We start from the raw sequence: 22,588 nt of genomic DNA on the forward strand, positions 1-22,588 counted from the left end.
ATTGATGTTTGCTTTTATTTATGAATGGTTTTCCCTGTGACGTTGAAAATATATTAAAGGAAAACGATGAGCAGTTTTCGAATGTAGAAAGAGTTTTATTGAAATTGACTTACTGCATTTAAAGCTTTTACGGATTGCAATAATATCAGTTGTAGCCATTTAACCGGAAAAAATAACAATAAGTTTGCTGATTTAACATTAAACACATCCAAAATCCATACTGAATCATTTTGGAGACCGATTAGATGTTATTTGATATTTAATTCACAAGGTAAATAAATGTTTGGATGAGGCAATTTACGAGCATTTTGAATTTAAAGAAATGTTATCAAAATAACTGTTTGTTTTTTCGTTTTTGATGTTTGATAACATTTTAAAAAGTTAAACTTTTTTCACTAACAAAAATTAAATGATGGCATGTTATTTACAACAATTGATCTAGTGGTAAGTGTTAAACATTTTTATCACTAGATCATGTGTTGTAAATTAGATGCCATCCCTCCACCTCCACCACAAAAATAAAGTTACAATAAAAAATGCAAAACAAATAAAGATTTTTAAAAATTTAAGTAAAACAAAAGGATTTCAAAAAGTTTCTGAAATAAAAATTAAATTCCTGAAAGTCATAACATCTTTGATATATTTGCTTTTAGAATATTTCCACATATATTTTCAGTTCCGTAAATGTAATAAATTCTTGAGACTTAGTAGAATTAAAAATAACGTATAGGTTAAAATTATGTTTTTAAGACTTTGTTTTAAACCTTAGCCTGGGGTTTCTGTCAATGAACATTTGGTTAATAAATTACTTTTCTGTGGTTGTTATACTAATACTCTGAAAAAACATCACGAACCTCATACTTTCTATCTGTATGTATGCTGTATTGAAGAAATACAGACAACATTTTGTTAAAATGTTTTAAAAGTTTTGCTGCGCTGTCTGTTTTTCTACTTCCAGCTTCATTGTTTGTGTTTAATCTCAATATAAATAAAAAGCAGAGAAAATTTAGGAAATGAATTCTCTAAATTTTTATTTACCTTGTGATTAAGTTCTATGATAATGTTTATATTAACTCGCTTTTCTGTTTTAGTTTTTATATCAGCCTCATTCTACTTGTGATTATTATGGTGTGGAAGCTATTCAAAGGATTTTAATCATGTAAAAGACAATACTACGAGACGTTCTGAATTATTGTTGCGATAAGCGGGCTTAAGCAAACTATGTAGCTTGCCTCTGAAGAGGGGTATTACTGGGCATTTCCTAGCGATGCAAAAACGATGTGATAGAAAAACAAGAAAGGTTGGGAGATATTGTGGACTAATTGATCAGGCTTTAAAAAAAATACACTTTTCCTGCTTATCTAAACAAAGTATGAAGAAAAAATTCACCAAGTTGACAAATAGGTTTATCAATTACCGATAGAAGAAGAATGCAAACTTTGAAAATAAGATATTAACAATTTTTATATTACTAAAACCTGCACAAGCTGGTGTAGCGAGGAAAAAGTATGGAGTTCGAATCCAATTCCAAGATAATATTGGTTACACTACAACTAAATTTGCACCTTTTTTGAAAATTCATTCTTTCATACGCTACCGAATGAAAACTCAAGAAAGCAGAGCACCAGTGATATGTACGAGAAACTTGGTTCTTCAACTTTTAATCCAGATGAATTTGAAATGACGAAATATTATTAACAACAGGAAGTATTATTAGAAATCAATCATTTTAAAACTCCGGCTGGTTTTTTAAAAAATTGATATTTCTGAATTCTCATTATTTCCACTATTCCCCTGTATATTTTAAATAATTTTCAAATAAAACGGAATATCTAAATATTTGATTAATATCTCAACATAAATCATGATTTTTCTTGCTTATACTTTAACCTCTCTCCTTCCCTTCGGTCATTCTTAGTCACTTAATTCCTAGAGACTACAACTTCCTCCACTCTTTATGCTTCCTCTTTATAATCAAGAAATAGTATTTTAAAAATGCATGAGAAGAGGAGAGAAACAAAGTTAAATGTAGCTACTAAAAAAGTAAATACAGTGCAAATGGTTGGTTATTATCATTTTGTTTTTGAATAAGTTTTTTTTGCTCAATATAAACTGAGGATCAACAGTGATCGAAACTATATCACCACTCGGTTGTCACGAATGTATGACGTTGTTTAACGTAAAATTTAAATTTTTTTGATGAAATTTTTTCGTGTGATTAAGAGCACGAAATTTGAGTTAAGTATGGCAGAAAACAAGAGAGATAAAATCTTTTTTTTTTTTACTATTATACTATTGACAATGTCCAAGACTTGGGAAAGTTAGAAACTAATTTGAAAGACAAAAATCTATATTTGCTGATGGTAAGTTATGCTATCAGCAGGCCCGTACGCAGGATTTTTTGTGGGAGGGTGCGAAATTTGAAAAAGTGGACCATTTTTTTACAACATATCAAATATATTACTTCCAAAATAATACACAAATATAAACTTTATAATGACACACAAGTTTAATAAGCACCGACACTGAATTGTGTGAAGTCAAATAATTTCAGTCAAAATAGATTGTAATTGTAGACGCCGAGGATATTTTTGTGAAAATATATTAACAATTTTCTCTTCGTCGATGACTTTACCATAGTGGATATGCATTAATGCAAGTGCAGAGAGTCTTTCTTGCTTCATACTTGCTCTCGAATATGTATGGAGCCTGCGCAATGCACTAGTACTACGTTCGCATTCGCAACTGGTCGCTGGGATTGAACAATAAATTTTTAGATAGAAAATGTTTGGGAATAATTCTTCGTCGCATTCTTTTAATGCTTGCGCAGCAGTTGAAGGACATTCTTCCGGAGGTTTGTTTTGGAAACGATGCTTCCATCGAAACAACTCTTGGGGAAACAAATCAGCAGATGGTAAGTCTTCTGCATAAAATTCGACAACATTTTGAAGAGATGCTCCTCCCTCTTCACAGAGAGTAGTGGTACAAGCCCCAACAGTTTAGAGGAGAGGATGGAAAGGTCAGAAAATTGACTATCCAACTTTGAGCTTATGTGGTTAAGGAATGGAGTGACGAGATTTCGTCGATAATCCTCCTCAGGATTAATCGCAGGAGCATTGTTGCGCATTATGTTGGTTCGGTGTTGACAGAACATGCCATTCGTTCGGCTTAGGTGTAGACACGCGAAAATTCTTCGTCCATGTTTCTTAAAATGTCTTTATAAACAGATTTCACCTCAGCAATTTCATGGTATGCCATGATAATATCTACAGTGCGGCCTTGTAATTTCACAGTTATTCCTTTCAAATATGACAGGAATTGGTACATAGTCAAGAAACTTATAATAAAGTCAAAAGACGTAAGACTTGTCAGCAGTGAATTGGCATTGTCTCTGGATGTTGTATCCCATGTAACATTTGTGAAATCTTCTCCGCATACATCTTTGTTCGCACCATACGCAATATAATCCAGAGCGATAATTACGTAGCAGTATGCTTGATAAAAATGTCTGTATGAGTCATGCCGTGAAGACCACGTTGTTCTACATAGGTCAATGAGACCTTTTCTGGGTTTGGAAATGTCTGGTAATGCCTTCATGATGATTGATTGCAGAAGACTCTCGCGCTTTGGACTGGCAAGGAAAAACAGACAACAGTTCTTCAGTTTGGCAATGGCATTTCTTGTATTTGGAAGAGAACACGAATGGGCTATAACAAAATTAAGGCAATGTCCACTGCAGTGGACATATAAAACCTTTGGAGACTCATTCTTTATCTTTCTCTGAACACCTACATTATCACTGGACATATTTGCAGCTCCATCGTATCCTTGACCATGAATGTTTTTTAAATCGAGATAGACGTCTTGCAGAAATTGAATCATAGTGCAAGCAATCACTTCTTTGGCGATTCTTGAAACATGAAGAAAAGATAAAAATTCTTCACGAATGTCTTTTGTTTTCATCAACAAATCTAATGCAAAATGCAAGTTCCTCACGATAATGGCTAGTCACCTCGTCCGCAAGAATACTGTAGCAGCTTTTATTTCTTTAACCAAGTCACTACGGATGATATCGTATCCAATAATTGTTATAATTTCGTTTTGAATACGCGGAGAGGTGTATTTCGCATTTCGATTACTGATACCAATATGGGAAAGATGCTGATGTAGGATTTCATCATGTTTCGCAATAATTTGGAGCGCTGCCAAAAAGGTACCCGGGTGGTATTTTATCGAATTATCAGATGCCGACAATGTTTCTTGATCACCTCTCAGAGCAATGCACTGTCTTCCGCAGAAAAGGATTGCCTCAGCTATTGTTTTTACAATGTGTCGATTCCTTTCTATGTTAATCTTTCTTTCTTCATCAAAACGATTATCAATGTTTTCATTTGGCTTCTTGATTGAATTACAAAACGTCTCTGACAAAATCATTGCATCGCGGTGGCTTATTTTTGTCTGATGCTGTTTTGCCTTTCGTCTAACTTGTGAAACGCGGTAAATGTTTTATTTAAGAATATTCCCAAATTCTGTCTTTTGGAGATATAAATCATTACTGAACAATGGATACAGTATGCGCCATTCAATAATGGACTGTAGACCATCCATTTGTAATCCGTCAAGTATCTTGCCTTGAATTGTGAAGAAATTGTGACGGAAAAATATATTCTATAGGTGGCTTGAAGTGAATATTCAAGAGAAAGAACTTTTGACTATCATCGAGTGTCCTCATCACCATACTCAATTCTTCATAATTCATTGTAGCATTCAATATTTTACCAATATCATTGGTGAAAGCGAGAGGTTCAAAATTTGATTGTTTGGTAGTACGAGATATTTTAGCGGGAGGACTATTAATAGAATCATGTTGTTTAGAAATTGCGGTATTAGTATTTGGTGCATTTTCATTGAGAGATTGATTATGATTTTCAGTTTGTTTTTTTGTACACCATCCATCTAGAGATTGACAAGTTTTAGCTGCTGATATTCGTTTTTTTTCATTTTGTTCTTTGCGCCCCATAGTATATGAAGAGTGACTGAGTATGGTCAATTTTTCATAATAATAACTATGTAAATTTTTAAAAAATGAAATTATAAATATATCATATACTAATAATAGCAATGTAAATATAAAAATGAAAATATATTATCAGATAAAAATTTGTGCAACACCAGTAATTTTAGAAAAAATGTGGATGTACAGGATATACATATATCATACACAATAGCGTAAAAAACAATTTAAAGCAATATAAAATATTAGTTATCATTGTGTCCAACAATAAAATACATGATAATAAACAATATTTGCAATAATAAACTATGAAAAAATACGGAATAAATAAAAAAAGGACATCTTACTATATTGAATGAGAAATAATTGATGTGATAATCGAAACGTATAATATTAAAACTGTGATGTATAAAGAGAACTTAAAGAAAACAAATTAATTAATCTACGATAGCACCTGGTTGCGGTAATAAGCAAACGCGAAACTAAAATCAAAATTGTTGTTAAGAAAAATCGTACAAACGTTAGTGAAGACATTATAGTGTTCATAATGACAAGACTTAGCGACGTCAAAAGTGTATAGTGCCATAGAATAGAAAAATCTAATCAATATGAAACGAAAAACGTATGCTGTATGCAGTTAAAGGTGTAATTTTTCCTATAAAAAATTTAATATTACATAAAATGTGGACCTTTCGAAAATTGCGTACGCACCCTACGCACCACTACTCTCTGCGTACGGGCCTGATCAATCAGTTCATTCTTATTTTGCTATTTAGTTATCCAAAACACGCTCAAGTTTATTTCGTCAATTTTGGTGAAAAAAATTGAGAAATGTTCAAAAAACTTTTGAAATTTTCTTGAACAATTATCCTTCATTTATCATATTGGATCTGATGACGGTTTAAAAAAAGTTATAGTAATAAGGATATAAAAAGTTTAAATGATAAGTGCGAGAGACCAGCGGCTGATACAGAGTTACATATTATTTACAACACTGTATCAGAAAGTGATTTATTTAAATTTTTATTTTTAAGATAAAAAATTTTCTAATCTTTTGGAAAAATAGTTTAAAACATTTTTTGAAGTCATGTTTACACACACACCATTCTTATTGAAATTATTTATTATTACTGACAGATAGTATGTGATGCATTTATGTATCACACTCAATGTTCACTGTTGAGTTGGCAGAGTATTTAATCAAATATTTAAAAGTAAATCTTATTCTTAGTGATGGATACTTGAACTACAAGTAGAGGTAGGGGATGATCCCAGGAAACATGAAATTTTTAATTCCTAAAAAAAGCTAGTTATAAGTTTTCTTTTAACTTCTCAAGGCGTCAATATCTCATTACTTTTCCTACTATTTTCAAGTTACTTCGCTTGCTATTCTAATGTTTTAGATAATCTGGTGGAAGGGGGTGCATGCCTCTAGATCTTTCACTGATTAATGGCTATTCTAAAGTTAATTATAAGTATATTTTATATATTATGTAATTATAATAGGGTTTCTCAAACGGGATCCTGGGGACAAAAGTGGCAACAGGATTTCCCGGGATATCACTCATATCCCGGAACATTTTAAAATTTTATATGTGATAATTGTTTTAACTAGTTCAACCAAAAATAAGAAAAATATTGTTGCATTTAGTTGTGTTTTATATGTTCATTGTATTAAATCTTATATTATCTTATATTAAAACCATCTTTCATTAAAACCATCTTGCATTATCTTATATTAAAACCATCTTTTATTAAAACCATCTTGCATTATCTTATATTAAAACCATTATACATCATATTTTAAAACCTAGCACAATAAGAAATGTTATTGAAACTATCTTGAACTATCTAACTCAAGGAATGCAATGCAATGTTTTCTTTTTTTTACTATTATAAAATATGAGTAAAAAATAAAAAAAATTTGCGACAAAAACAGTAAGTTTGATTTTTAAACTTATAAATTATTGAAAAGTTAAACTTTTTCTGTATTGAATTATTGAAGTATTTAATAATTTTTGTATTTAAAAAACGGCAAACAAAGACATATAAAGTCATACATAAGATAACATACATATGTAAGAAATATTTGTAACCTTTAGTTGTTTTACAATTCAATTTAATTACACCATGTCAATTGTAAATGGATCGAAAGCATGGCAGTATTTTTGTAAAGAAAAATCTGGCAAATCTGCAATTTGCAAAAAGTGCAATGTAAAGATAATGTGCAAAGGATTTTCTTTAGTGGGCTCCTTCGTCATTTAATAAATGCACATTAAGATTTGGATTTAAATATGAAGCGTCTACATGAAGAGACTGGTTCGGAAATTAAAATTGTGCAAAAGAAAATCACATTGTTTAAACAGCAGACTATCGAGGAAATTGTGTCAAAGCTAGCAACGGTGAATGGCTTATCGATAAATGCCATAACAAAAAGTGGATTCATTAGAAAATCATTGTCTGAAAAAGGCATGTTATTAGCAAAAATCCATCCCATGTTATAAGTATGATGAAAAAACAATATGATTTATCTAAACAAACTGTAGCTTTAGAGATAACAAAAAAAATATTTAATGGGTCGCGATTTTCTTTATCATTAGACGAATATACGTTTTTAAAAAATCGATGTTATTTAAATGTAAATGTACACTTTTTGACAAAGTTTTGGAACCTGGGATTGACTCCGATAGCTGGATCACTTCCTGCAAAAAAAATTGTTGATATGGTTGAAAATAAACTGTCAGATTTCAATTTATCAATTAAAAAGCACATCATAGCTAGTGTCACTGACGGAGCATCCGTAATGAAAAAATTTGTATGGCTATTGAACATCAGCTGTGTTATGCCCACAGACTTCATTTGGCAGTATGTGATGTTCTTTACAAAAAGTCAGACTCTTCAGCAAAATATATTTAATTTGAATCGCAGTTGCAAAATTCCGATGAAAGTTTGAGTGATTACGATGAGTTTGATGATGTATTTGACTGTGATGATGAGTCATACAGCTCAACAGGTGTTGCGTTTAATGATGATTTACAAAATAGCGTAAATGTAGCCTTAACAATTCAGAAGGTTCGAAAAGTGGTTCGAATGTTCCGCAAATCACCTCTCGAAAATGGCGTTTTACAAATCTACTTAAAATCTATGTTTCATAAAGAACTGAAGCTGGTATTAGAAATCAAAACAAGGTGGAATAGTCTTGTTGCAATTCTAGAAAGATTCCTTAAAGTAAAAACATGTATACTAAAAGCAATGATCAATTTAAAAGAAGTTCTGAAAATCTCCGAAGATGAATATGCGATTATGAACGCCATAACAATTTCTCTAAGATGAATATCATTACACCTTCTGCGTCAAGTAGAGTAGCATTACTTCTACCCAGTCTTTCTATTCAAACTGATAAAAGTTTGAATAGAAAGACTGGGTAGAAGTAATGCTACTCTACTTGACGCAGAAGGTGTAATGATATTCATCTTAGACGATTTGGCGGAGAAAAAAAAATTCATAGCTGATAAACTGCTTCAATCTGTGCAGCAGAGAATTGAAGAATGCAGAAATGCCAATTTAATTGGACTACTAAAATTTTTAAACAACCCAATTAGTTATAATCAGGAATCAAATATCAACTCCAAACTACTCTCAGCCTCCAAACATGCATTAAAAGCAACAGCAAAAAAAAATTATACCAGGTTGTACATAGAGGATCCTAGCACTAGTTCATCAAATAATGAAATAGTTGAAGTGAGTCGTGATAATGAAAGGTTGGTTTCTGACCCGTCAATATCTCAACCTGTTGCTCCAAATTTATTAGGCAAAAGTTTTTTGACACTTGAACAAAAATTGATGCGACTATTTGTAATGTCAAACAAGTAGAAATAGCAGCTCTAGAAGACATTAGCAATTTAAAAAACCTCACAAAAGAAATCAAACTTTTTGAGACAACTGGAAAGCGTAGCGAAAGTTTACAAAGAATATACTCTACATTAATGACCATCAAGCTGACATCAATTTAATCAGAAAGAACTTTATCTGCCGCGGGTCTATTTATGGGAAAAATTCGTTCACGATTAAGTGACAAATCAATTGATTGTTTATGTTTTTTAAATCAGTATTTTATTTTAAATAGTAATATAGGTTAGCGTGCTAAAATAAATTTATGTCAGAAACCGCTTGTTATTATATTACAAGTTATGCCGGGAAATCCCGGAATAAATAAGTTACACATTGGGAATCCCGTGATGCCAATATTATGGGAAATGAGAAACCCTGAGTTATAAGTAAGAAATTATAATTACAGGTAGCAGTTTTAGCTTGTGCTTGTGACAATCACCCTAAAAGAAGTATATACGAAGCAATCAATAAACTAATGACAAAAGATGTCGCCTCAAAATATAGCGTTAAAGGCTCTTCTCGGAAGAACAATTTTAGTATCGAGTTTAAAAATATTTATTCAGCCGTTATAGGTATAAACAAACTAAATATTTTGATAAAACATTTTAAGAAATATGACCGACTCATGTTTCAAATAAAAAAAGATGTTTCAATTCCAAATTTTTGAGGTTCGTTTTATTTTTTAAAGGCAGTAAAGAGTCAGCATCCCGACCCCAAAGATATTTAACTCCACAGTTTATCAGAGATTGGTTACGACAAGCTGGTGTATCCGCACTGAGAAAAAAAAGAACTGAAAATCATGACAAAACGTTTTAAAAACTTCGTTCTTATCTGTTTGTCTTTTACAATTTTTTTTAAACCATGTTAAATAAAGAAATGTAGTGTTGTAATTTTATAATAAGAATTGCAATATTCTAGGCATTGTTTTTAATTTCAATTAAAATATTGACTTCCAACTTCTGTTTATTGGTGTATGATGCATTCAGTGGCAGTAAAATCTTTAGCTATTTTAATGATTCCTTATATGTGAAAATGCCATTAGAAATCAATAATGAGGAAGGTTTACAGATAACTAGTGATTAAATACTCAATCGCAACTAAATCACTAGTAAACTGGTGTTAAATCAGTGGTAATTATCACTGCTTATCCACTAGTGACAAGTCACCACTGGTGATCAAAAGTTTACAGATGCATCAGTGAATAAGTACTCACTACTAACGATAAGTGTTGAATCACTACTAAATTAATGGTGACGTGCGCATGGGGAATATTTTTAATAAAAATTTAGTCTTTATTTCAGCTTTATATATCATCTTTTTCTTAAAAATTCCTTTTATTTTAATTAATTAAGATGGAAATAATAACTTTTAATGTGGAACATTTCATTATTTAAGCAATTCAACCAAAAACATCTTATAGCAAATAAATGGCAAACAGAGAGTAAACTCCTGCATAAAACAAATTATCACAATTGCTTATTCTAAACAAAATTCTTAGACTTGAGTACTAAATGCATGCTACTGTAAATATATATATAGATATATATATAAATTTCTTGTTTTGGGAAACCAGCTAATTCTTGAGCGTCTCTACCACTCATATTTTGCAAATTTTATAATTTTTATGGCCAAAATTCTTAGCTTGGAACGAAATAAGTAAGTAGTTTGGTAGCGCGGTTTATGCTTGTAAACTTATTATTCAAAAAAAAGGAAAGAAATATTTTGATTAGAACTCACATCCTCTTTAACTGTAACTTGAGTAGCCGAACCTATAGTTGTCATCTTTTGAGCCAACATTTATATTGTAATACATAGTGCTAAACGTCAGATCTTCTTTAAACGTGTAATCAACCCTCATGTCAGTTACAAATGCTTTGGTTATTTCGTACAGCTTTTTTAAACCAATCCATTGTTGGTTTACTAAACCAAAACCGTTCTCATAAGCGTCAAAATTTTTTGCCCAGACGTTTGAGTCCCAGCTGGCAAAGCGAGTCATCAATGGAATCCAAACACCTATAAAATGAAATAGACGGCCCAAAACAAGTCTTTCACAAAAATAAAATTTATCACAAGCATTTACTGTTAATAGCAAATAATAATGAATAAAACACGGATTTTGTCAATCTTCTAAGATTAAACTGATCTCCTGATATTATTAATTAATGTATTTGAAAATTGTTACCCATTACCTTAAAAGGTAAAAACAATATGATAGAAGGTATTTTTGTATTGTGAGTAAGCCGGCTCCAGTAGAAAATGTAAAAAAGATGCTACATTAATTACTTGACCTTCTGAAATCAACTATTAAGTTTTTACACACTAACAAACGAAAACAGAAAAGTGCCCAGTAAAAAGACGTAAAGAAGAGGATATTACAAAAGATTTTACGAGGTGAGGAGAGAAGATGTAAAAAATTGAAATAAGGGAGTCAGAAAAGTGGAAATGAGATGAATTCATAGGGATATACGGCCGATATGCAGGGGTTAGGAGATAAATCGTCGGACATGCAAACATAAAAGAAGAATTAAGAGGTAGGTTTATCTTATTTTTGCAGCAAATTTGTATCACTTAAACAATTATAACAATTTTTTTTATTTCAAACATACCTTTTATTCTTGGAAGTGTTTGGGTTGAAAGAACAGTCTCAAAAGAGCATCCATAACGATTGTTGTCATAACCACGGTTTCCGTAAAGACAATTACATTGCCAATCTGCAATTATTCCACTTGCGACATATCCATTCAGAGTCGGGTATACAGACTGATGACTTTGGCATGCACTCACACAAATATTAGATTCATACGGAACATAATAATAGCTTGAACTACTATAACGTATTCCATCATTCAATAATTGACAATCTTCGGAAGATCTTTCTGTAATTGATACATAAATTCTGAAAGCTAGAACTTTATTAACTAAATTACCTTAAAAAATTGTCAGTAGAGTTAAAATTAACCAATCCCCTTCTAACTCTGTTCATTTGTAGTCTCAAACCAAATAAATCTATTGGTATTTGCAAAGCTCTTTGTAACTCAGGATAACTGCTTAAACCATTAGATTTTTTTGAAATTAAAGAGAAATTTGTGAACTATTAAAACTAAAGCAAATTAAAAAGGGCTACGGTTTCCAATATTTTTAGTTATAAGATGGTTTTCTGTCAGAATTAGGGATGCGCCGAACGTTCGGGTGTTTTGCCATTAATGCAAACTAGGAAATCATCATACATTTACCTAAATATAAATAAAATTTAACTCATTCGTACCATAGCTGCAGTTTAAATGGGTAATTTTATTAAAAAAAGCATACCAATCGAACATAGAAGGACATAAGATTTTATAAACATATTTCAATACAATTTTAGTTTAAACTTTATTATGTATTTTCAATCCAAATGGATTAACAGATTTACCAAAACTACTACTTGACAAAAATAATTGTAAAATACCCCTGCATCAATTGAGTATAATTTTAGTTCATCAAAAAAATTTAATAATATAAAATCACCATTTATTAATCTTAAAATAACAAATAGGAATTTAAAGGAAAAAGATATTTCATTGAATTTAAGTTTGTTAAAAGTGGTGCCTATTACTGTGGTAAAATAAATAAATTTCTCTACAGAAAAAATTTCTTACAAGCTTGCTACTCAACTGGTTTAACTGATAAAAATATTTGAAAAAAAAACAAACTTAGGGAAAAACATTACTATGGAGTTCCATAATAACGCTCCAATTAATTATTTTGTTATTATTGTACAATTGTACTATGTAATAGTAATAACAATCACAAATAAATAATTTTAGAAAAATAAAATGTCAAACACATGAAAATCAATTATTACTTGTTGCCCTCAAGTTACAATGTGTAAACATTAATTTTTCACCACTTTCTGGTAATAATGTGTTTCTACATGGTTCATAAATGTTGCCACCTGTATAAAAAGTCTTTCACTTTCAACAGAAGGAGGTGGTGCTGAAAGAAACCTTTGGGTTTTCTTTTTCCATAACTAGCGGAAGTTTTAAATACTCTTCAATCTCTATGTTGATCATTTGCTGGAAGCAGATATATTACTCTTGATTGAGTTAAACAGATTACCATGAATTTGTAGAACAATATTTCCACTAAAGTAGAATTACTGGGTATTTAGTAATTAGGGCACATCTCTTCAAATAATTTTCTAAGACCAAGATCTTCTTGTGTATGGTTGAATATCCAACGCCATCATTTCTCCAATGCGATTGTGAAACTTGATTGCTCTATAGTCATTAATATCCCACAACCTTTTTTTACTAATACTCTCTACTAATGCTAATTGTTTTTTATTTCCGAATCACTTGATGTAGAAACAGTCGATATTTCAATAATTTTTTTTTATCAGACTCTTTTTCAGCCTATATATACTCTACAAGGTGCTTTTTTTGTAAAAGGCGTTTAATTGCACTAGTGGTAAATGTTTTTGGACAATTCCCACCTCTAGAGAGTATTGCTTTGCATAGTAGGCAGATACAGAAACGAATGTCTTTTTTAGAAACTTCAAAATATTTCCACACAATACTTTTATAAGATTTTTTTTCAGTAGACAGTGTTTTATACTTTTACAAGATTAAAATGTTATCACTAAATTATAAAAATGAAGTTCAACCAAAAATAAAATAAAGGATTTTAAATTTAAATTAAGTAAATATATTTTAAAATAATGTTACACATTATGTTATTTTATCCTATACGTTATATTTATTTATATTACCTAACTTTTATAATTGTATTAGTTATTTTTTCAATAAAAAATCGTTAAAATCTTTATTTACACTACAAATAAATATGTTAGCATTTATTTTCTTTACACCAAAAACAATCATCCAATAATAAATTAACTTTTCGAAGTTGCTATATAATTTTTCAAACAAAATTTATAAACCCTTACTAACGTTTTGACAAACACGTTAAATGTTTAATAACACAACTTATTCAGAACTTATGTTTTTATTTAAAAATAGCAATAATTCGGTTGCCGAACTGTTCGGTGTTCGGCAAAGATACATGGCCGAACGTTCGGATTCGGTGTTAGGCGAAAAATTGGGTTCGGCGCATCCCTAGTAGGAATAGTTATAGCACTTTTAGTGTTGCCTTTTAGTTTTTTAAACGGAGTAGATTAGGCAGCACTTTTTGGATAACATAATTTTAAATAAAGACAGGGTTTTTTATAATGTTTATATAATTACTAGTTTAAAGAAAGTTTGCTTATGGCTGCAGGTTACTAAACCTTAATGTGCTTTCTTCTGTTTACGTTACACAATGGGTTAAATAGATATTTTTTTACTTAAAAACATAAGAACTAATTTTGGATACTGAATTTGAAGTTATTTTATGCAAAAGTATTATTTTCCTATTGATGGCCTCATAATCTAGATTCAAATACTCTAATATTAAATCTCAAATCCTTGATAATGATTCGTAGTAACCAGACCCCTAAAATAACAAATCTTTATACACAATTTCTGATAACCTTTTAAAATAAATTTAAGTAGGAATATGCAAGATCTCAGTTAGGTAATTATATTCACTGACATAAAAACAAAATCTTGATGATGGGATCAATGTAAAACTCCGTGATTGAAAACGCTTATATTTCATATGAAAAGATAATGCTAAAAAAACCCGTACCTATACGACAGTATAAGTCTCTGTAATAATGGCCAAAGATATTTAAAGATGAAACAAGATTTGCGCATGCACATCCTGAGTACCAATACAATACCGCCTCGACACTGCTGTCGTATACCTTTTTATTTGCGCACCATTTTACACAATATGATACTGAATAGCTCGGGTATAAACTATGATAGGTAGTACCACTTAACAGTAAATTTGGTTGCAAAGCACAGCTTTGTTTAATCACTAAGAATGTAGAAATAAATTCTACATACAAAATGTAAATAACTTTTAGGGATTATTAACGTAATCTAATTTTTTCAGAATTTTTTTTATCATAGAGTTCACTGTTACCCATGTTTTCAGTTCAAAATTATGATCACCTGGATTTTGTCGTTCGACTTTAGACATTATGCAAACTGTCGGAAACAAGATGCCATTTATGTTGATAAGGAAAATTCCTGTTATATTAAATCCACGATCGTAATGTTCTTGGCAACTTTTTGCTACTCCCGCAACTAAAAAACATTTGATCTATCGATTAACTTTTGAGTCTTAAAAAACAAGCAATAAAACAAAGCATCAAAAAAATGAAATACCATTTCCTGTTTCTTAGTTTGGAAAGTAGTAAGTGAAGGGAATATTACTGTATCATGCTTTTTTCATCTTTTAACCAACTTAATAGTTTATTAGATAAACATCCATCAAATTTAACTTACCTCTAGTGCAGTTGCATACATGCTGACGCCTGTTGTTTGTGGAGCAGGATGGATTGCAATCACATTTTCCGCATGGATTCATTGATAAATTGCAGCTATAAGAACAGCTCGGCTATGAAAACGATTGAAAAATGATTAGTTAGTCATACACATAGTTTAAATACAATACATATAAGTTTTTCATTATTTGTATATCATACATACATACATAGATACATACATAGATACATACATAGATACATAGATACATACATACATACATACATACATACATACATACATACATACATACATACATACATACATACATACATACATACATACATACATACATACATACATACATACATACATACATACATACATACATACATACATACATACATACATACATACATACATACATACATCAAAGTTGCATAAACTATGAACTTACCAGTGTTGTAGAAATAAAAAAAGCTCCATCAGATATAAAGGTTGTAGGAATATAACTAAAAAACTGACAATGGAAGATGGTATCATTTAAGACTTCGATACCTATTGATTTGCACCAACCAATATTGTAACAAACAGTAACGCAGTTTTGATAACTAGAGTGTATTTCAAAATTGTTTGGATTTATACCACCGGTAACTTTTTTGTTTTTATAGACTGTGAAAGAATATGGAGATGATGTCTTCTTTATTGGGTAGCTGTATTGCATCTCCGCATCGGTTGGCTTATCAATAAGGAGTGATAGGAATAAAAAGTATGTATTAATATTCATTTTCGTTTTCACTTTTATAGTGTAATATTTTTATTATTGATGATTTCGATTACAAAGATCAAAAAGTAACATCTAAGTAATATATTGATTTAATCTTAAACAAAGGTAAATGAAATGTTACCAGTCACTTCACTTTTTATTTCAAATAGCCCTTTCAATGGTGGTAGACGTTTTTTACTGATATCATCGGAAAAAAATTGTGTTTGATAACTCAGTAATGAATAAGAATAAGAAAACTTTATTCGTTGTTGTGGCATAAAACCACGGTTTTAGTAAATTTAAGGATTTAATTATTGATTAAATGGAATCAAAAATCTCAGTGATATATCTGAATTAGAAAAGTTTATTCGTTTTTGTAATATAAAATCACCGTTTTAGTTAAGTTAAGGGATTAATTATTGATATGTGGAAGCAAATTTAGATTCTAAATAGAAAGAATTCTTAACTCGCTGCATGATAACAGAAACAAAACAGTCATTTTAAAGAGCTGACGCAGTCTTAACGCATAAGAGTTTTTTCAAACAGTTGTTTAAGTTTAAAAAAACTAAATTGCGAGAATTTTTTTTTTTTTTTTTTTCAAAATAAAGCGCATTTTTCATTTTCAAAATTTATGCAAAAAAATAAAAAAAATGGTAGCTTTAAAAGAAAAATTACAAAGAACAGGTTAACCAAATTACCGAATACTTTACAATATCAGTTTTTAAGTTTTTATGTTGTTTAATACTTCTATGGTATATGTTTTTATATTGTTTAATACTTCTTCAATATATGATTATAAAAGTCAGGATCATTTTAGACAAATACAGGTTCTGGACAGTTAGTTTTTTGTAAAGCTAAAACAATCTTTTTTAGGACTCAATATTCATGTAAAAACTGCCGGTCCTGGCGGGATTTCATTATTATGAGTTTAGTTTAATCAGAGTCTAAATAAAACAACAATGTCGTTTTATCCTCAGATTATTTTGGCAGCTGCTTTTTCAAAAAATGTCAGATATTAGACTTTCAGCTGAAAATGTATTTGAAAATGTGTTAGGTCACTAAAAACTAACAAAATGTTTCTCATTTATCTAATTAAAAAACTTGTCTTCCCGAACTTCTACTTTAGCGAAAATTGTTTTTATTGTTTAGTTAGTCATTAACTTCAGGTCAAAGCACTCCTAACTATAAATTTTAAAAATGTAAAACTCCAATCAAAAGTTGTTTTTCAGGATGTTGATGTGGTAAGTTATATTATTTAGATAAAAGAATAATGACCTAGGGTAGTGCTTAAAAATATCTCCGGCCATATGTAGAATAAAAAAAAATTTTTTCCCGGAAATCGGTAGATTGAGTATGTTGAAAAAACTGTTTTTCACAATATTTTTTCAATCCTAAATACATCTTGTTTTGTCTTTTATATTTCTTCTTCATAAAATGTTCTAGTTATTTTTTCACAATTTTAGTCTTCAATCTTACGTGTCACTGGAGTAGTATTTTTTACTTCAGTTACAAAAAAAAGTTCTTCAGCCTGTTTGGTTGTATAACCCTTTTCGAAGATTTTTCTTGCTTATTCTTAGTCTATCAATAACTGAAAACTTTGGTTTTGGCTTTGGATCTGCTATTATAATTTTTTCTGGGCATAAACTTTTTCACACTACATTTTCATTTCTTTTCATTTTTTTAATGCTTTTTTGTAAATAGCATTACTAAGTTCTTTGACTAGATCATCCAAAACGTTTATATATACATGAGTTGAATTGGCTCTAAATTATTTCCACAATTTTTCGTCATTTTCGGTAGAGTATATCTTAACAACACTTTGTACATCTTTATTAAATAGTTTATTACCTTTATCAATTGAAATTTTACCTGATTTTCTTCCATTGAATGGAATATCAAATGCTTTTGTTACAGTGTAACTAGTTTTATTTGAGGATTAATCAGCCATATTTTTGGAAAAAATGTTAATGAATGCCATCAAGTTTTTTATACCTTTCTTAAACATGGAGAACGCTTGCTTATCAAAAAGATCAGCAGCCCATTTTCATCTATATCATTAACAAAAAATTTCCTTTTTGCATATTTTCTCATTAACTGTTTATTTAATTCATTAACCAATTGAAATTTGGTTTCCTTATCTATATGTTCACTCCATTCTTTTGTTTTAAGATCCTCATAAAATTTTTTATCGAGCTTGGACCAGGTCCAGTAAAATTATGCCTGGTAAATGCATTTGAAATGGCAGCTTGTTATTAACAGAGCTTAATATTATTCCATCTCAGCCTTTGGAGAGCTTCTCACCGTGACTCTTTTAATGTTGTTTCGCAAACCGAGTTTTTATACTAACAGATTCTTTACATTTTTCTCCTTTCATTTTAGAACGATTTTTGGAAAGTGTAAACTCATCACCATTATATTCAACTTTTTTAGATTTCATTTAATAGATCTTTACATATAAACCAGAGCCGTAACCACAATTTTAATATTTGGAGGCCTAGGGTTCCTTAAGCTTAGAAGGGAATGGGGGTTATGGTCAAGAAAAAATAAGAAAATAATAAATTTAGAATAACTAAAACAAACTTTTTAAAATTAATTTTCAAGGAAATGTATATCAAATGACCATCAAACACCTTTTAAAATATCTAAAAATTATATAATAAAAAGTTTAAAATGCACATTTATTAACAAATCCTTTGCGACCTCGGCAAATTCAATTTTATCAACTGGTTCCTTGTGAATATGAAGAACAAGCAAGTTGTTCAGACGGGAATCTGTTGTGGTCAATAGAGTGGTCAATTGAAGATAGATTTTAAGTCTTTTCGAAGTGGAGAATGACCTTTCCCGAAGACAATTAGTTCTTGGCATGACAAGAATTAGCTTTGCAATCTTTGTAACTTCTGTAAGTAAAGCCTTTTTGGATTTATCCGAATTCTTGAGAAACGAGATGAAATCTTGGATAGTCAATTTTTTGGTGCCTAAGCAAGTAATTTTGCAGAAGGGCAATTTGTGTTTTAGCGAAAGATTGGTTAACATCTAGGCTGTAAAAGTGACAAACTGATTGCAAATGATTTTCCCAGCTTTCCCTTTTTATAGCCTTTAGAAAAACTTCCTGAAGATCGAAAAAAATTTTATAATCAGGTTGATTAAATCTCTATTTGATAAAGCTGATAATAAGATCGAAAACTTCAAAATACAATTGGCGGAAACATCCTTTTGGTGAATCGTGGAAGTGATAATTTTTTTGTTGGTTAATGGTTTTTTGTAAATAATATAACATTTTCCTTTCTTTCGGGAGTTTAGAGTTAGCAACGCCTCTTAAGTTTTCCGTTCCAAAAACAATTCTTAAATTTCGTCGCTTCAGGATTTTGCTATAACATCGACGATTTAAAATGCCAAATTCTATCCTTCCGCTGCCGAAACATCTTGACGTTGGAGTGCCTTACCCAGATTGTCGAATTTTTTTTAGGAGGCATTCACCTATATAGCAACAAAAGATGAAATCAAGTGTTGATAGTACAAACTTCACTCCCCGAATTAAGTATTGGACAGCATAACAACGGTATTTGTAACATTTAACATCCGAAAATTTTAGCAGTTTTAAAATTGTAAGCTAAATTTAGCAATACTAAAGTTTTACAAAATTTTTTTTGTTAATAATAAAATACTTATGTAAAACATTGAATAAAGTAATTATAAGTTAATAATATAAATTTTAAATTGACGTACAACTTTTGAGAATCATTTTTATATGCTAATACACTTTTTATTCGACATTACTTGACTACTTCAAACTTTCTCAGTAAAACAAATCAAAACAAACAAAGTTTGAAAATAACTGCCTTAGATCAGAAGGCTCTGTCCAGTTTATGTGTACATTACATAATTTATTTTAAATATAAAGTTTTTAATACATTTGCACCAACAATTATTCATAGCGAGAAAATTTAACAGTGGTCATGAACATTAGCTGTTGGTGAAAATTTCTTGAATATGTGAATAATGTTTGATAATTTTACAGAATGGTTTGGGCTTTACTATTGAAAGACACCTTTTGTTTTAATGAGAATTTAAAAACTAACGCTTAATCACTTCCTAATTAACATTTATTTAAAAGTAAAGTTATTTTTTAAAGAAAATATGCGTCTCTAAGCAGAGAGTTTGAATCGTCCGATATCTCAATATCTCCTTCAGTGGAAATCTTAAAAAGAGCTCTATTGTAAATAAATAGCCTACATGATAGCATTACTCGGTGAATTACTGATGCTTTAAATATATCTCAGTTTAAATGTTTTAAATTATAGTTGCCTTCTAAATTATGTTCACACTGCTTTTAGTCAAAACGATCATATTTTACTCCTTAATAATGTTGCATTTAACAGTTTAACTTACTTACCTCTATTTTTAAGTATTTTGCTTACTCACCTTTATTATTATTTAAGAACAAAATTTGTTTATTACAAAACCATTAGAGAATACAGAAAAAAAAATAATTGCTGATACTTGTATCTATTCATTCCTTAAATGCTTAAAAGTTTACTCTTTCTTATGCTTTTAAGCTCATTTGATGCTCATTCATAGAAAAAAAGATAGAGTTCTTGATTAAAACCATAAGCAGTCAACGCTAGGCAACTAAATAGGCCCTTCAAAATTTTACTCACTTAAATGGTTTGAGAAAAGAAACACAATCCACTCTCAGGAAAGAGAAACTTTTCCATTTAGAAATACTCTACGAAAAGCGGCTTTGACTCTACGAAAATAATAGAGCGTTTTACGTTAAACATTCAGTGCAGATAAAAACAAATTTGTATAGCATAGCACCATTTTTCTTTTCTTTTTTTATTTATTTTCAATATATATAATACAGTGAGATTTTAAATTTTTTTGTGCATAATCTAATAACTACTAAAGTAATATCTAATTTCTTGGGTTTTTTCATAATTCTTTTTTTTTTTTTTTTTCCTTTTTTTTTTCAAAAAACTTACTTAATACTTGCGATATATATTTCAAATTTTCGAAAGAATATAAAGGTTTGGATAGAAAGTTAAGAGAAACTTTGTAAGAATCAGGCAAGGCTCAATACTGACCCTCTTCAAAATCATTAATTTTTTGATATGTTGCTGATATTCACATTAGAAGCTCAATTCCAAAATTTTTACAGTAAATATTCATTGGTTCTCTAGATATTAGATGTCAAAGTTTGTCTAAATTTTTAGAAATATTGACTAAATGGTGCCGTAAGCATTTTTAAACTTAAAAAAAGTACAAACTAAATACTTTAAATTAGGAGTTGCACTTGATTATTGTTTATTGGCTAGTTTAGATTTAAAAATTATAAATTAGATAAAACAAAGAATTTGGCCTGTCTAAATATCATGCATCAAAAGTACGCAAAAACTATTTTTAGTCTTTTTGAATCTTCGTTTTCATCTAAAGCCGCGGGAATCCCATAATTTTTTTTTTAATTATAAATTTTCAACTAGTTAATTAACTTAAAATATAAAAAAAAACTATGGGCAAGTAAAGGCTTAATTGCAAAATCCAACTCAAAAATGAAAGTTTAGTCATTTGGCGCATTTTTCATGACCACATAATGGCTAAAGCCCTGGGTTTACAAGAAATAGTATAAGAGAAACGTGAACATTGTTTTTTTAATGATAAGATAGAAAAATAATAGTTGTGGAGTATGCGCATATTTGATAGTTATTCAAAAAAACATGCATGTTGTTTTACAGTTAATTTCTTAACTTATTTTTTAAGCTTATTTGTTCATTAGTTTGTTAGCTTCTTCAAAATCATTTGTTGCTAAGAAATTATCACCAGCTTGATTAATTGGAGTCGGGGGACTTATTTTACATAAGATGTTGTCATCAGAATATACAATGCTATCTTTCTGGTTAGGCCATCGATAAAAATTTTTTCCAAAAGATACACTTTTCATGCAGTCATCTATGAATAACATAATGAAACATAATACTTTTGTAATAAATAATGATTTAAACTCTAATACTGTTATCAATGCTTTTAGCTTTTAACTTTTTAGTTTTTTCGTTTACCTCTGCAATAACTCCTGGATACCATTGATTTTTGTGAACAACTGCCACCCAATCCTCTTTTTTCCATATAACAGAAAGTTTAGTTGCAAGTTTATGTATTTCTTCTTGATATTTCTTGGCTTCTTCATCTTCAAATTCATTGTTATCATTTTCTTCAATAGTCGGTGCAGTCAATTTTCCAATTCTTAATAGATTACTCCATCTAGAAAACAAAGATCTTATTTGTTGACTTGAAACGAACTCATCCGCAGTAAGATATTTTCTTATCAGTGTATTAACTTCTTCTGGTGACATCTTCTTTCCTGTATTTTCTCCATTTATGAAGTTTTCATAAAGTAGTTTTTGCTGCTTTATGGAAAAACAAAACGTCTTTCTTGTTGGTAATGCCCAACCTAACTTTTTGAACTTTTGAGAGTATATATTGTTTATTGGGGTAGGTGTGATCTTAACCGATGCGGTTATACAATTTGAATGAACTTGCGAATTTGCTTTCATCTTTTCAGTGCAAATC

At 29.9% G+C, this 22,588-nt stretch overlaps 2 protein-coding genes and 1 pseudogene across 5 annotated transcripts in view; all 3 read right to left on the reverse strand.

Annotated features, from left to right (window-relative positions):
- Positions 1 to 16,299, reverse strand: part of LOC149888389 (uncharacterized) — a 28,922-nt gene extending 12,623 nt beyond the window's left edge. The window contains exons 1-7 of one of the 4 annotated variants that reach the window (XM_090088563.1): positions 16,167 to 16,299; positions 15,716 to 15,997; positions 15,280 to 15,391; positions 14,944 to 15,078; positions 14,573 to 14,806; positions 11,512 to 11,781; positions 10,643 to 10,918 (exon numbers count right to left, since the gene is read on the reverse strand). In XM_090088563.1, coding sequence (XP_089944689.1) covers positions 10,650 to 10,918; positions 11,512 to 11,781; positions 14,573 to 14,806; positions 14,944 to 15,078; positions 15,280 to 15,391; positions 15,716 to 15,982 — 1,287 coding nt within the window. In that variant the 5' untranslated portion in view covers positions 15,983 to 15,997; positions 16,167 to 16,299 and the 3' untranslated portion in view covers positions 10,643 to 10,649. Of the gene's footprint in view, positions 1 to 8,443; positions 9,680 to 10,642; positions 10,919 to 11,511; positions 12,139 to 14,572; positions 14,807 to 14,943; positions 15,079 to 15,279; positions 15,392 to 15,715 lie in introns of those variants that run through there. The other 3 variants (XM_090088562.1, XR_016452845.1, XM_090088561.1) reach the window with 3 other exon arrangements.
- LOC149888391 (52 kDa repressor of the inhibitor of the protein kinase-like) lies at positions 477 to 8,344 on the reverse strand (annotated as a pseudogene).
- A 5,483-nt stretch (positions 16,300 to 21,782) lies between the features above and the next one.
- On the reverse strand, positions 21,783 to 22,371 carry LOC149888392 (uncharacterized). The gene is made up of 2 exons (XM_090089075.1): positions 22,032 to 22,371; positions 21,783 to 21,970 (listed from the first exon to the last, which is right to left on the reverse strand). The coding sequence occupies exons 1-2, from the start codon at positions 22,369 to 22,371 to the stop codon at positions 21,783 to 21,785; spliced, it is 528 nt and encodes a 175-aa protein (XP_089945201.1).
- Between the last annotated feature and the right edge of the window lie 217 nt (positions 22,372 to 22,588).

This window comes from Hydra viridissima, unplaced genomic scaffold, assembly GCF_058129835.1.
Source record: "Hydra viridissima isolate aposymbiotic clone 2 unplaced genomic scaffold, HvirCarnegie_v1 scaffold_5, whole genome shotgun sequence".
Classification (NCBI taxonomy): Eukaryota; Metazoa; Cnidaria; class Hydrozoa; order Anthoathecata; family Hydridae; genus Hydra; species Hydra viridissima.

Excerpts from the sequence above, each read along its gene's own strand:
- LOC149888392 (XM_090089075.1), bottom strand. The coding sequence starts at position 22,371 with ATGTCACCAGAAGAAGTTAATACACTGATAAGAAAATATCTTACTGCG. Across the intron at positions 21,971-22,031 it reads AGCTAAAAGCATTGATAACA|ATGACTGCATGAAAAGTGTA; the intron begins GTATTAGAGTTT and ends TGTTATTCATAG.